Source organism: Bombina bombina, chromosome 4, assembly GCF_027579735.1.
Source record: "Bombina bombina isolate aBomBom1 chromosome 4, aBomBom1.pri, whole genome shotgun sequence".
In the NCBI taxonomy this organism is placed as follows: Eukaryota; Metazoa; Chordata; class Amphibia; order Anura; family Bombinatoridae; genus Bombina; species Bombina bombina.
Window position 1 is genome coordinate 316,725,376 of NC_069502.1, and position 15,921 is coordinate 316,741,296.

The 15,921-nt window shown below is 41.4% G+C and overlaps 1 protein-coding gene across 1 annotated transcript in view; it reads right to left on the bottom strand.

Annotated features, from left to right (window-relative positions):
• Positions 1-1,692: 1,692 nt before the first annotated feature.
• ERICH6 (glutamate rich 6) overlaps positions 1,693-15,921 on the bottom strand; it is a 310,411-nt gene continuing 296,182 nt past the window's right edge. The window contains exon 11 of the mRNA XM_053711724.1: positions 1,693-1,758. Coding sequence (XP_053567699.1) covers positions 1,693-1,758 — 66 coding nt within the window. The remainder of the gene's footprint in view (positions 1,759-15,921) is intronic.

Genomic DNA, 15,921 nt, shown 5'->3' on the forward strand with positions numbered 1-15,921 from the left:
TTATTTTTCACAAGGTTCAATTTTCATATCATATACAGACCTTCATCAAAAAATGGAAAGGCAGATGCTCTATCAAGAAAGGATCTTCCTCAACAATTCCATCCAGAATCCATTCTTATCATCCCTAAGAGCAGGTTTATAGGGTTAACACCTTATCTAGTAACAGCATTTAAACAAGCTTATTCTATGGACCAAAAGCTATCCGATTATGACCTGGAATCAGGAGCTGAGGGTCTGCTGTATCATGGCAAAAAACTAAATGTTCCAGAGAATCTCAGACCAGACATCTTAAGACTACATCATGACTCACCACTCGCGGGTCATCCAGGTGTTAGGAGAACTCTTGAAAAGATCTCCAGGAAGTTCTGGTGGCCATCTATGACAAGCAGTATAAAGACATATGTGTTAACTTGTGCAACCTGCACAACTTCAAAAAACTGAAAAAAAGACTCCATATGGCCTTCTCATGCCATTACCCATCCCATCTCTTCCATGGCAACACATTTCTATGGACTTCATAGTTGAATTGCCACTCTCGTCAGGCAAAAACACCATCATGGTTGTGGTAGACCTCTTTACAATTCATTTTCTACCTTACCAAAAATTACCAACTGCTTTCGAAACTGCCAAACTATTCATGAATAATATTGTTCGTTTACATGGATTCCCTAAAGTTATAACCTCGGATCGTGGTACTCAGTTTACTTCACGTTTTTGGAGATCACTTACAAGCTTATTACACATCGACCATCGACTCACGACTTCATTCCATCCACAAACCAACGGGCAGGTAGAGCGAGTAAATCAATGGCTAGAGCAATACATTTGTTGCTTCTGTTCTTACCAACAGAATCAGTGGTCAACCTACCTTCCGATGGCTGAATTTGCTTTTAATAATTCCCAAAATTATTCCACTAAGTTGACTCCTTTTCAGGCAAACTATGGGTTCCATCCTATCTCTTTTCCAAGTTCTGGATTACCTGAAGACTCTCCATCCCTTTGTCCAACTGCTAATGAATTCACTGCAGACTTTTCCACCATCTACAAAACTTTACAAGAGAATATCTCATCCGCACAAGAAAGACAAACACACTACTACAACCTTCGTAGGCGTCCTGCTCCCAACTACGCTATAGGCGAGTTAGTCTGGTTATCGACCAAAAACCTAAAATTGAATATCCCTAGTAAAAAATTAGGGGGAAAGTTCATTGGACCGTTTCCGATCTCAAGCATTGTCAATCCAAACGCGATCACTCTACGTCTACCTGATTTCTTGCGGATACATCCAACGTTCCATGTCTCCTTGCTGAAACCCTACAACCAAACAAGGACTCCGAGAGTCATCTTACCTCCTACATCCGCTCTACCTGAGTTGGATGAATATGAAGTGGATGCTAGTCTTAATTCTCGTATCCTGAATCATCAATTACAATATTTGGTGCATTGGGCTGGATACTCTTCCGAGGAGGACTCCTGGGAGCCCTCTCAGAATGTACATGCACCAAAAAAAGGTTTCTATATTTCATCGACGGTATCCAGACCGTCCTGGTCCTTGACACATCCTCATGTCTGTTAAGGGGGGGAATATGTCAGGATTTCCTATGGACACCTGCCTACCTGAGTTAACCCCTCCTACATTACCTTTATATCCTGTTCACACCCTGTTCCTAGTGCTTAGTAATTTTGATTACCTTACTCTGAGAAGTCTGAGTCTGAGCTAAGCTGCATCCACATTGGATTTATACTGATAACCTCTAGCTTGTCAAGAGATATTGCATACGGAGTATCTCTACATGTTTTGGATTACAAGCATCTGTACACTGACTTCTTAAGCTGTCACAAACTACGGATAATTCTGATCATCACCTCCGCTTCTTACAAGCCTAAATATCCACCAAGATATAAATAAGGACTTCAACCGCAAAACCAAACTCTTTGCAAGTTATTCACAAGCTGTTTAAAGCTACTTACAAAAGACGCTTCCCTGTTTAACTTTCGGCTTGCGAGCCGCCGAACAGCAGTAGGAGCTTGAGCGTGTGACGTCACATGTCAGTCAAACACGCTACTCCTGAAACACGCCCATCTCATCGCAACCTTAAGACAGTCTCCGCTCCTCACACAGTACAGCTTCTGTCTACAAGCGGACTGCTTTCTACTTATCGATCATTCCTGATTCAGCACGCATTACTTGTTAGTCAATTCTGACAACCTCACCTCAGTTTGTATTCTGAACTCAGAAAATACTTACCTTGCATATTGTAATCACACAGTGGTTATATTTCAATCTTCTTATCAAATCCACTTCTTATTAAGGCATTTCTTCAAGATAAAACTTGCCATAAATAGACAGTGGTACAAAACTTACTTAAGGTTTACAGCTGAGAATCAGTAAACTATCTAAAGAATAGTAACAGGCAACAGTAAAGAAAACAAATCCTGTTTATCCTTACACCTGCTTGATTTTGGCAATCAGCCGAGGGAGCAGAGGAAACGGTGGAAACACATAAGCCAGGTTGAAGAACCAAGGAGCTGCTAGAGCATCTATCCGTAACAAGGAAGCTTGGCGTTCTGGCGAAACGCCATGAGATCCAGTTCTGGTTTACCCCAACGATGGATCAATTGAGCAAACACCTCCGGATGGAGTTCCCACTCCCCCGGATGAAAAGTCTGACGACTTAGAAAATCCGCCTCCCAGTTCTCTACACCTGGGATGTGGATCGCTGACAGGTGGCAAGAGTGAGACTCTGCCCAGCGAATTATCTTTGAGACTTCTAACATCGCAAGGAATGATGGTTGATGTAAGCCACAGTCGTGATGTTGTCCGACTGAAATCTGATGAACCTCAGGGTTGCTAACTGAGGCCAAGCCAGAAGAGCATTGAATATTGCTCTTAACTCCAGAATATTTATTGGGAGGAGGTTATCCTCCTGAGTCCATGATCCCTGAGCCTTCAGGGAGTTCCAGACTGCGCCCCAACCTAGAAGGCTGGCATCTGTTGTTATAATCGTCCAATCTGGCCTGCGAAAGGTCATACCCTTGGACAGATGGACCCGAGATAGCCACCAGAGAAGAGAATCTCTGGTCTCTTGATCCAGATTTAGTAGAGGGGACAAATCTGAGTAATCCCCATTCCACTGACTTAGCATGCATAATTGCAGCGGTCTGAGATGCAGGCGCGCAAATGGCACTATGTCCATTGCCGCTACCATTAAACCGATTACTTCCATGCACTGAGCCACTGACGGGAATGGAATGAAGGACACGGCAAGCATTTAGAAGTTTTGATAACCTGGATTCCGTCAGGTAAATTTTCATCTCTACAGAATCTATAAGAGTCCCTAGGAAGGAGACTCTTGTGAGTGGGGATAGAGAACTCTTTTCCACGTTCACTTTCCACCCATGCGACCTCAGAAATGCCAGAACTATCTCTGTATGAGACTTGGCAATTTGAAAGCTTGACTCCTGTATCAGGATGTCATCTAGATACAGAGCCACCGCTATGCCTCGCGGTCTTAGAACCGCCAGAAGTGAGCCCAGAACCTTTGTAAAAATTCTCGGGGCTGTGGCCAACCCGAAGGGAAGAGCTACAAATTGGTAATGCCTGTCTAGAGAAAGGCAAACCTTAGGAACCGATGATGATCTTTGTGAATCGGTATGTGAAGGTAGGCATCCTTTAAGTCCACTGTGGTCATGTACTGACCCTCTTGGATCATGGGTAGGATGGTCCGAATAGTTTCCATTTTGAATGATGGAAGTCTGAGGAATTTGTTTAAGATCTTTAGATCCAAGATTGGTCTGAAGGTTCCCTCTTTCTTGGGAACCACAAACAGATTTGAATAAAACCCCTGTCCCTGTTCCGTCCGCGGAACTGGATGGATCACTCCCATTACTAGGAGATCTTGCACACAGCTTAGGAATGCCTCTTTCTTTATCTGGTTTGCTGATAACCTTGAAAGATGAAATCTCCCTTGTGGAGGAGAAGCTTTGAAGTCCAGAAGATATCCCTGAGATATGATCTCCAACGCCTAGGGATCCTGAACATCTCTTGCCCACGCCTGGGCGAAGAGAGAAGTCTGCCCCCCTCTAGATCCGTTTCCGGATAGGGGGCCGTTCCTTCATGCTGTCTTGGGGGCAGCAGCAGGCTTTCTGGCCTGCTTGCCCTTGTTCCAGGACTGATTAGGTTTCCAGGCCTGTCTGGAATGAGCAACAGTTCCCTCTTGTTTTGAAGTGGAGGAAGTTGATGCTGCTCCTGCCTTGAAATTTCGAAAAGGCACGAAAATTAGACTGTTTGGCCTTTGATTTGGCCCTGTCCTGAGGAAGGGTATGACCCTTGCCTCCAGTAATGTCAGCAATAATTTCCTTCAAGCCAGACCCGAATAAGGTCTGCCCCTTGAAAGGAATGTTGAGTAACTTAGACTTTGAAGTCACGTCAGCTGACCAGGATTTAAGCCATAGCGCCCTACACGCCTGGATGGCGAATCCGGAATTCTTAGCCGTTAGTTTAGTCAAATGAACAATGGCATCAGAAACAAATGAGTTAGCTAGCTTAAGCGTTCTAAGCTTGTCAATAATTTCATCCAATGGAGCTGTATGGATGGCCTCTTCCAGGGCCTCAAACCAGAATGCCGCCGCAGCAGTGACAGGTGCAATGCATGCAAGGGGCTGTAAGATAAAACCTTGTTGAATAAACATTTTCTTAAGGTAACCCTCCAATTTTTTATCCATTGGATCTGAAAAAGCACAACTGTCCTCAACCGGGATAGTGGTACGCTTTGCTAAAGTAGAAACTGCTCCCTCCACCTTAGGGACCGTCTGCCATAAGTCCTGTGTAGTGGTGTCTATTGGAAACATTTTTCTAAATATAGGAGGTGGGGAAAAGGGCACACCGGGTCTATCCCACTCCTTGCTAATAATTTCTGTAAGCCTTTTAGGTATAGGAAAAACGTCAGTACACACCGGCACCGCATAGTATCTATCCAGCCTACACAATTTCTCTGGAATTGCAACTGTGTTACAGTCATTCAGAGCAGCTAAGACCTCCCCAAGTAATACACGGAGGTTCTCAAGCTTAAATTTAAAATTAGAAATCTCTGAATCAGGTTTCCCCAAGTCAGAGATGTCACCCACAGACTGAAGCTCTCCGTCCTCATGTTCTGCATACTGTGACGCAGTATCAGCATTTGCGCGCTCTGTATCTCTCCTAACCCCAGAGCTATCGTGCTTGCCTCTTAATTCAGGCAATCTAGATAATACCTCTGACAGGGTATTATTCATGATTGCAGCCATGTCCTGCAAGGTAATCGCTATGGGCGTCCCTGATGTAATTGGCGCCATATTAGCATGCGTCCCCTGAGCGGGAGGCGAAGGGTCTGACACGTGGGGAGAGTTAGTCGGCATAACTTAACCCTCGACAGAACCCTCTGGTGATAATTCTTTTATAGATAAAGACTGATCTTTACTGTTTAAGGTGAAATCAATACATTTAGTACACATTCTCCTATGGGGCTCCACCATGGCTTTCAAACATAAGGAACAAGTAGGTTCCTCTGTATCAGACATGTTTAAACAGACTAGCAATGAAACTAGCAAGCTTGGAAAACACTTAAAACAAGTTTACAAGCAATATAAAAAACGTTACTGCGCCTTTAAGAAACACAAATTTTGTCCAAATTTGAAATAACAGTGAAAAAAGGCAGTTACACTAACGAAATTTTTACAGTGTATGTAACAAGTTAGCAGAGCATTGCACCCACTGGCAAATGGATGATTAACCCCTTAATACCAAAAACGGAATAACAAATGAGAAAAACGTTTTTTAAACAGTCACAACAACTGCCACAGCTCTACTGTGGCTTTTTACCTCCCTTAATACGACTTTTGAAGTCTTTTGAGCCCTTCAGAGAAGTCCTGGATCATGCAGGAAGAAGCTGGATGTCTGTGTCTGTAATTTCCTGCACAAAAAAGCGCTAAAATAGGCCCCTCCCACTCATATTACAACAGTGGAAAGCCTCCAGGAACTGTTTCTAGGAAAAATTCAAGCCAGCCATGTGGAAAAAACTAGGCCCCAATACGTTTTATCACCAAACATATATAAAAAATGATTAAACATGCCAGCAAACGTTTTAAAATACACTTTTATAAGAGTATGTATCTCTATTAATAAGCCTGATACCAGTCGCTATCACTGCATTTAAGGCTTTACTTACATTACTTCGGTATCAGCAGCATTTTCTAGCAAATTAAATCCCTAGAAAAATATTTTAACTGCACATACCTTATTGCAGGAAAACCTGCACGCTATTCCCCCTCTGAAGTTACCTCACTCCTCAGAATATGTGAGAACAGCAAAGGATCTTAGTTACTTCTGCTAAGATCATAGAAAACACAGGCAGATTCTTCTTCTAAATACTGCCTGAGATAAACAGTACACTCCGGTACCATTTAAAAATAACAAACTTTTGATTGAAGAAATAAACTAAGTATAAAACACCACAGTCCTCTTACGACTTCCATCTTTGTTGAGAGTTGCAAGAGAATGACTGGATATGGCAGTGAGGGGAGGAGCTATATAGCAGCTCTGCTGTGGGTGATCCTCTTGCAACTCCCTGTTGGGAAGGAGAATATCCCACAAGTAATGGATGATCCGTGGACTGGATACACAACAAGAGAAATTACTTTTTCCTCAGAAACATTATGAAGTAAAGCCGGTCATGTGACCGCAACTGCCGAGCTCAAATTACTCCCACGACACAGAGAGGCACTACCTTCTGGTACACTGAGTACCAGAAATAACCGTTTTTTCAAACCTGACCGTTTAAAATGTTGCATTGTTTTATTTTAAAGCAATGGGGAAATGAATAAGCTGCTGAAATAGTAAATTCTGCCTTACTTTCAGTTTAAACTTGTATTGTTTTATCAAGTAAATATGTATCAGAAAATAAATCCTTTCTTTTAAAAAGAGTTTAAATGTTAGTCTCACACGTGATAAAGTGCTTGTTTCATGCTCCAGTGTAACCCATACAACAGGATTATCTATGTCCCAATAAAAAAAGCAGTGTCTTTTAATTTGTTAAGTGCATGGTCTCCCCAACTGGAAGAAAAAACACTTACCTGCTCCACTGTCCGGCTGTAAGGATTCTATATCCTTTTCCCTTTAGGACCAGGCTGTCACACTGCTGCGTGTTAATCCAACCCCCTCTCCCTACTTAACTGCTACCTTGATGTCTAACAGGTGCTTTGTTATTTTGTTCAAGCAAGGAACACAGCCATAGTGGTTCACAGCTCAAGATCACTAAGTTCATACTACCTGGATTTCCTTAAAAGTATATTCAGGAATTGAGGACTTTTGCTTTACACTTTGCTGAGTATACTCCTGTCCTGAATCACAAAGTTTGTTATTTCAGCGTTAACTTCCAAGGACTTTGTTCATCATAGGAATTCTGTTCACTTTGTGCTGTTCTCTACAAACTTACCTATCTCCTAAATCGACAAAGAAACTCCTTATCCTGTATTACGGAGGTACTCCTTGACTCTGAATCTACCGCTCCGTGATAGCGGAACTCTGTGACGCCCACTGACATGACTTCATCCTCTCAGTCGCTTACGTGAGATCTACCTACGTCATCTGTATCGAGGAGAAGTGATCCGTTGGAGCATACTTACAGGCACAGTGAAACAGCAATCACGCTGTATAGGAGATTCAGGGTTTGTCTACGGGTAATCATACATACTCTGCTAACTAGTAAACAGTTTCTGAAGTATTCCTTGCTGAGTATGCATATTAATAAGTAGTTGATACATATTATACTACTTGTTCCACATTACTATATATTAAATTAACTTAAAGCAGCCAAGGATCTTTTGGATATATTTGATCTCATGCCAAGTGATACATTAACTATTCTATTTCTGCAGTTGTGATCCACAGAAGTTTAGGAATACATTCATACCACAAAGTATCCTTACACCGACATGTAGACAGTTACAATATATGAGAGGACACAGTTCCGCACAGAGACCTTTGAAAAAGAAAGAACAGAGTAGACAACTCTGGCTTTCTAAAGTAGGGCTGCAATGTTTAGGAATACTGTAACAAGTTCCTAACTTCTTTAAAGCCATCACTACCCGACTGCAAGGAATGATGTGGAATAAGGCTAAACCGCAAAACTTTCTTGTAGATTTAATTAAAAAAATTCTTCAGACACCTAAACTTCACCTCCTCCATGCACCGAAGGAAAAGAGAATGACTGGGGGTGGTGGGTAAGGGAGTGATACTTAGCAGTTTAACTGTGGTGCTCTTTGCCTCCTTCTGCTGGCCAGAAGCGAAATTCCCAACAGTAATTACTGAACCTGTGGACTCACCATATCTTAGGAAAGAAAGGTATGCTTGGGTGGGCAAACAAGGTGGTTAGAGCTCAGGAGAGCCCTTTAGATGGGAGAACATCAGGCATCAGGAACCTGAAACCTTACCTAAATCTGGCCCTGTACCACTAGACAATATATTATTATTTGTGTGTTTAATGTGTGTTTAATAGACAAAGTTATACGTGGCTCCTATGGCTTCTACAATATTGATATGCAGCTCCCATGTGTTAGGATGTTGGCCATCACTGCTCTACATAATCTGCAATTCTAGTTTTATATAGAATTTGGGTAAATGTCTTTCATTAGAATAAAAGCTCTCACCTTATGAAATCTACTGTATTGCCTATTATTGTAAATTTCCAAAATAAGGAGCACTTGGGAGCTATATTTGTAAGGTTAACCTACAGTAAAACAGTACTTATTATGAAGATCACAGGTTAAAAGAAAGATACAAACAAATAATGCTATACAAGATATTCTAATGGGACAGAAATATATCTGAGTTACTCAATACATACGTTGATGAAGCAAACTAAGCAAAACAAGAATATTTCACCTGTTATTATATATTTACATTCAATGGCCTTTACTTATCAAGCTGTCAACCGCAAATACGCTGGAATTCCGCAGCGTATTTGTGGCGAGCTTGATTTGCCGTAGTTATCAAACCCTACAGACAGGCAAAAGTAGAATATAGTGACGTAACATACGATCCGTCGGAATAAGTCGGACACAGATCGATGGTTACGTCACTACAGATGTTCCGAACGCAAGTTCGGCACAATCTGACTACTTTTGCTAGTTATAAAAAAACTAGCAGGTATGCTCGGCACTATTCCGGCCCAGCGTACCTGGTTTTCAATCCGCCGCCCTGGAGGCGGCGGATGCCATAGGAATCAATGGGAGTCTGACACCCCGAGTCTAAACACCCCTAATCTGCCCCCCCCCACACCGCCGCAACTAAATAAAGTTTTGAACCCCTAAACCGCCGATTCTGGAGCTCACCGTCACCTACATTATACTTATGAACCCCTAATCTGCCCCCCCATATACCGCCGCAACTCTAATAAATGTATTAACCCCTAAACCGCTGCTCCCGGACCCCGTCGCAACTAAATAAAATGTTTAACCCCTAAACCGCCGCTCACAGACCTCGCCACCACCTACATTAAATTAACCCCTAATCTCCCGCCCCAACGTCGCCGCCACTATATTAAATTTATTAACCCCTAAACCTAAATCTAACCCTAACACCCCCTAACTTAAAGATAATTTAAATTAATTTAAATAAAATTACTATCATTAACTAAATTATTCCTATTTAAAACAAAATATTTACCTGTAAAATAAACCCTAAGCTAGCTACAATATAACTAATAGTTACATTGTAGCTAGCTTAGGGTTTATTTTTATTTTACAGGCAAGTTTGTATTTATTTTAACTAGGTACAATAGTTATTAACTATTTAATAACTACATAGCTAAAATAAAGACAAACTTACCTGTAAAATAAAACCTAACCTAAGTTACAATTACACCTAACACTACACTATCATTAAATTAATTACCTAAACTAACTACAATTAAATAAAATTAACTAAAGTACAAAAAAACCCACTAAATTACAGAAAATAATAAAATAATTACATTTTTTTAAAACTAATTACACCTAATCTAATCCCCCTAATCAAATAAAAAAGCCCCCCAAAATAATAAAAATCCCTACCCTATACTAAATTACAAATAGCCCTTGAAAGGGCTTTTTGCGGGGCATTGCCCCAAAGTAATTGCATCAGGCAATAGGATTTTTCCTACCTTAATTCCGATTGGCTGATAGAATTCTATCAGCCAATCGGAATTCAAGGGACGCCATCTTGGATGACGTCATTTAAAGGAATATTCATTAGTCGGATGTATTCAAGATGGAGCCTCTCCTCGCCAGATGGATGAAGATAAAAGATGTTGCCTGGATGAAGACTTCTGCCCGTCTGGAGGACCTCTTCTGCCCGCATCGGATGAAGACTTCTGCCCCTCTAGAGGACCACTTGTGCCCGGCTGGGTGAAGACGTCTCAAGGTAGGGTGATCTTCAAGGGGGTAGTGTTAGGTTTTATTAAGGGGGGATTGCGTGGGTTTTAGAGTAGGTTTGGGTGTGTGGGTGGTGGGTTGTAATGTTGGGGGGGTATTTTTTTTTTTTACAGGTAATAGAGCTGATTACTTTGGGGCAATGTAGGGATTTTTATTATTTTGGGGGGGCTTTTTTATTTTATTAGGGGGATTAGATTAGGTGTAATTAGTTTATAAAAATTGTCATTATTTTATTATTTTCTGTAATTTAGTGTTTTTTTTGTACTTTAGTTAATTTTATTTAATTGTATTTAATTGTAGTTAGTTTAGGTAATTAATTTAATTATAGTGTAGTGTTAGGTGTTAGTGTAACTTAGGTTAGGATTTATTTTACAGGTAAATTTGTACTTATTTTAACTAGGTAGTTATTAAATAGTTAATAACTATTTAATAACTATTCTACCTAGTTAAAATAAATACAAACTTGCCTGTAAAATAAAAATAAATCCTAAGCTAGCTACAATGTAACTATTAGTTATATTGTAGCTAACTTAGGCCTAGATTTAGAGATGGGCGGTAGCCGTCAAAACCAGCGTTAGAGGCTCCTAACGCTGGTTTTTACCGCCCTCTGGTATTTGGAGCCAGTCATTAAAGGGTCTAACGCTCACTTTCCAGCTGCAACTTTTCCATACTGCAGATCCCCTTACGTCAATTGCGTATCCTATCTTTTCAATGGGATCTTTCTAACGCCGGTATTTAGAGTCGTAGCTGAAGTGAACGTTAGAAATCTAACGACAAAACTCCAGCCGCAGAAAAAAAGACAGTAGTTAAGAGCTTTCTGGGCTAACGCCGGTTTATAAAGCTCTTAACTACTGTGCTCTAAAGTACACTAACACCCATAAACTACCTATGCACCCCTAAACCGAGGTCCCCCCACATCGCCGCCACTATATTTAAATTTTTTAACCCCTAATCTGCCGCTCCGTACACCGCCGCCACTTACGTTATCCCTATGTACAACTAATCTGCTGCCCCTAACACCGCCGACCCCTATATTATATTTATTAACCCCTAATCTGCCCCCCACAACGTCGCCGCCAGCTACCTACAATAATTAACCCCTAATCTGCCGACCGGAGCTCACCGCTAGTATAATAAATGTATTAACCCCTAATCCGCCTCACTCCCGCCTCAATAACCCTATAATAAATAGTATTAACCCCTAATCTGCCCTCCCTAACATCGCCGACAGCTAACTTCAAGTATTAACCCCTAATCTGCTGACCGGAGCTCACCGCTACTCTAATAAATGGATTAACCCCTAAAGCTAAGTCTAACCCTAGCACTAACACCCCCTTAAGTTAAATATAATTTAAATCTAACGAAATAAATTAACTCTTATTATATAAATTATTCCTATTTAAAGCTAAATACTTACCTGTAAAATAAATCCTAATATAGCTACAATATAAATTATAATGATATTGTACCTATTTTAGGATTAATATTTATTTTACAGGCAACTTTGTAATTATTTTAAACAGGTACAATAGCTATTAAATAGTTAATAAATATTTAATAGATAAAATAGTTAAAATAATTACAAAATTACCTGTAAAATAAAGCCTAACCTAAGTTACAATTAAACCTAACACTACACTATCATTAAATTAATTAAATACAATACCTACAATTATCTACAATTAAACCTAGCACTACACTATCATTAAATTAATTAAATACAATACCTACAATTATCTACAATTAAACCTAACACTACACTATCAATAAATTAATTAAATACAATACCTACAATTAAACATAACACTACACTATGAATAAATAAATTAAATAAAATACCTACAAATAAATACAATGAAATAAACTAACTAAAGTACAAAAAATAAAAAAGAACTAAGTTACAAAAAATAAAAAAATATTTACAAACATTAGAAAAATATTAAAACAATTTTAAACTAATTACACCTACTCTAAGCCCCCTAATAAAATAACAAAGCCCCCCAAAATAAAAAAAATGCCCTACCCTATTCTAAAATAAAAATAGAAAAGCTCTTTTACCTTACCAGCCCTGAAAAGGGCCCTTTTCGGGGCATGCCCCAAAGAATTCAGTTCTTTTGCCTGTAAAAAAAAAAAAACATACAATACCCCCCCAACATTACAACCCACCACCCACAAACCCCTAATCTAACCCAAACCCCCCTTAAATAAACACTAAGCCCCTGAAGATCTCCCTACCTTATCTTCACCACACCGGGTCCCGATCTGTCCAGAAGAGCCTCCGAAATCTTCCTTCAAGCCCAAGCGGGGGCTGAAGAGTGACGTCCATCCTCCGGCTGAAGTCTGGATCCAACCGGCAAATGAAGAAGTCCATCTTCGGGAAGAAATCTTCATCCTATCCGGGCAGAAGAGGACATCCGGACCGGCAACCATCTTGATCCAAGCGGCATCTTCTATCTTCATCCGATGAGGAACGGCTCCATCTTGAAGACCTCCAGCGCGGACCGATCCTCTTCTTCCGACGTCCAACTGAAGAATGAAGGTTCCTTTAAGGGACGTCATCCAAGATGGCGTCCCTCGAATTCCGATTGGCTGATAGGATTCTATCAGCCAATCGGAATTAAGGTAGGAAAATTCTGATTGGCTGATGGAATCAGCCAATCAGAATCAAGTTCAATCCGATTGGCTGATCCGATCAGCCAATCAGATTGAGCTTGCATTCTATTGGCTGATCCGTAAGCACCGCTGGTATCGAGAGTTGCAGTAAATTATGCTCTACGCTCCCTTTTTGGAGCCTAACGCACTGAAAACCCAGCCATTCTGTGAACTCTAAATACCAGCGGTATTTAAAAGGTGCGGGGGAAAAACAGAATTTATGCTTACCTGATAAATTACTTTCTCCAACGGTGTGTCCGGTCCACGGCGTCATCCATTACTTGTGGGAAATATTCTCCCCCACAGGGAAAGGCAAGGAGAGCACACAGCAAGAGCTGTCCATATAGCTCCCCCTCTGGCTCCGCCCCCAGTCATTCGACCGACGGTTAGGAGAAAAAGGAGAAACCATAGGGTGTCGTGGTGACTGTAGTGTATAAAGAAAACATTTTTCAACCTGATTAGGAAAACCAGGGCGGGCCGTGGACCGGACACACCGTTGGAGAAAGTAATTTATCAGGTAAGCATAAATTCTGTTTTCTCCAACATTGGTGTGTCCGGTCCACGGCATCATCCATTACTTGTGGGAACCAATACCAAAGCTTTAGGACACGGATGAAGGGAGGGAGCAAATCAGGTTACCAAAATGGAAGGCACCACGGCTTGCAAAACCTTTCTCCCAAAAATAGCCTCTGAAGAAGCATAAGTATCAAATTTGTAGAATTTGGCAAAAGTGTGCAGAGAAGACCAAGTCGCTGCCTTACATATCTGATCAACAGAAGCCTCGTTCTTGTAGGCCCATGTGGAAGCCACAGCCCTGGTACAGTGAGCTGTGATTCGGTCAGGAGGCTGCCGTCTGGCAGTCTCATAAGCCAATCGGATAATGCTTTTCAGCCAGAAAGAGAGAGAGGTAGCAGTAGCTTTGTGACCTCTCCTCTTACCAGAGTAAACGACAAACAAAGATGAGGTTTGTCTAAAATCTTTTGTTGCTTCTAAACAGAACTTTAAAGCAAGAACAACATCTAAATTGTGTAATAAACGTTCCTTCTTTGAAACTGGATTCGGACACAGAGAAGGAACAACTATTTCCTGGTTAATATTCTTGTTGGAAACAACTTTTGGAAGAAAACCAGGCTTAGTACGCAAAACAACCTTATCTGAATGGAAAACCAGATAGGGTGGATTACACTGCAAAGCAGATAATTCAGAAACTCTTCTAGCAGAAGAAATAGCAACCAAAAACAAAACTTTCCAAGATAATAACTTAATATCTATGGAATGTAAAGGTTCAAACGGAACCCCTTGAAGAACTGAAAGAACTAAATTTAGACTCCAAGGAGGAGTCATGGGTCTGTAAACAGGCTTGATTCTAACCAAAGCCTGAACAAAAGCTTATACATCTGGCACAGCTGCCAATCGTTTGTGTAACAAGACAGATAAAGCAGAAATCTGTCCTTTTAGAGAACTAGCTGACAACCCTTTATCCAAACCTTCTTGGAGAAAGGAGAGAATCTTTGGAATTTTAATCTTACTCCAGGAGAATCCCTTGGATTCACACCAACAGATATATTTTTTCCATATTTTATGGTAAATCCTTCTAGTCACAGGTTTTCTGGCTTGGACCAGAGTATCTATCACAGAATTTGAAAACCCACGCTTGGATAAAATCAAGCGTTCAATTTCCAAGCAGTCAGCTGCAGAGAAACTAGATTTGGATGTTCGAATGGACCTTGTACTAGAAGATCCTGTCTCAAAGGTAGCTTCCATGGTGGAGCCGATGACATATTCACCAGGTCTGCATACCAAGTCCTGCGTGGCCACGCAGGAGCTATCAGAATCACCGAGGCCTTCTCCTGTTTGATCCTGGCTATGAGCCTGGGAAGGAGAGGAAACGGTGGAAACACATACGCTAGGTTGAATGACCAAGGCGCCACTAATGCATCCACTAGAATCGCCTTGGGATCCCTGGATCTGGACCCGTAACGAGGAATCTTGAAGTTCTGACGGGACGCCATTAGATCCATGTCTGGAATGCCCCATAATTGGGTTAACTGAGCAAAGACCTCCGGGTGGAGTTCCCACTCCCCCGGATGGAAAGTCTGACGACTCAAATAGTCCGCCTCCCAGTTGTCTACTCCTGGGATGTGAATAGCAGATAGATGGCAGGAGTGATTCTCTGCCCATTGGATGATCTTGGTTACTTCCTTCATCGCTAGGGAACGCTTTGTTCCCCCCTGATGATTGATGTACGCAACAGTCGTTATGTTGTCCGACTGAAATCTTATGAACCTGGCTTCCGCTAGCTGAGGCCAAGCCAGGAGCACATTGAATATTGCTCTTAGTTCCAAAATGTTTATCGGGAGAAGCGACTCTTCCCGAGACTATAGACCCTGAGCTTTCAGGGAGTCCCAGACCGCGCCCCAGCCTAAGAGTCTGGCGTCGGTTGTGATAATGACCCACTCTGGTCTGCGGAAACTCATTCCCTGAGACAGGTGATCCTGGGTCAACCACCAGAGAAGTGAGTCCCTGGTTACCTGGTCTACTTGAATTCGGGGAGACAAGTCTGTATAGTCCCCATTCCACTGATTGAGCATGCACAGCTGTAATGGTCTTAGATGAATTCGAGCAAAAGGAACCACGTCCATTGCTGCAACCATTAGTCCTATTACTTCCATGCACTGAGCTATGGAGGGTTGAGGAATAGAATGAAGAACTCGACAAGCGTTTAGAAGCTTTAACTTTCTGACTTCTGTCAGGAAGATCTTCATTTCCACAGAATCTATTATTGTTCCCAGAAAAGGAACCCTTGTGGACGATGACAGT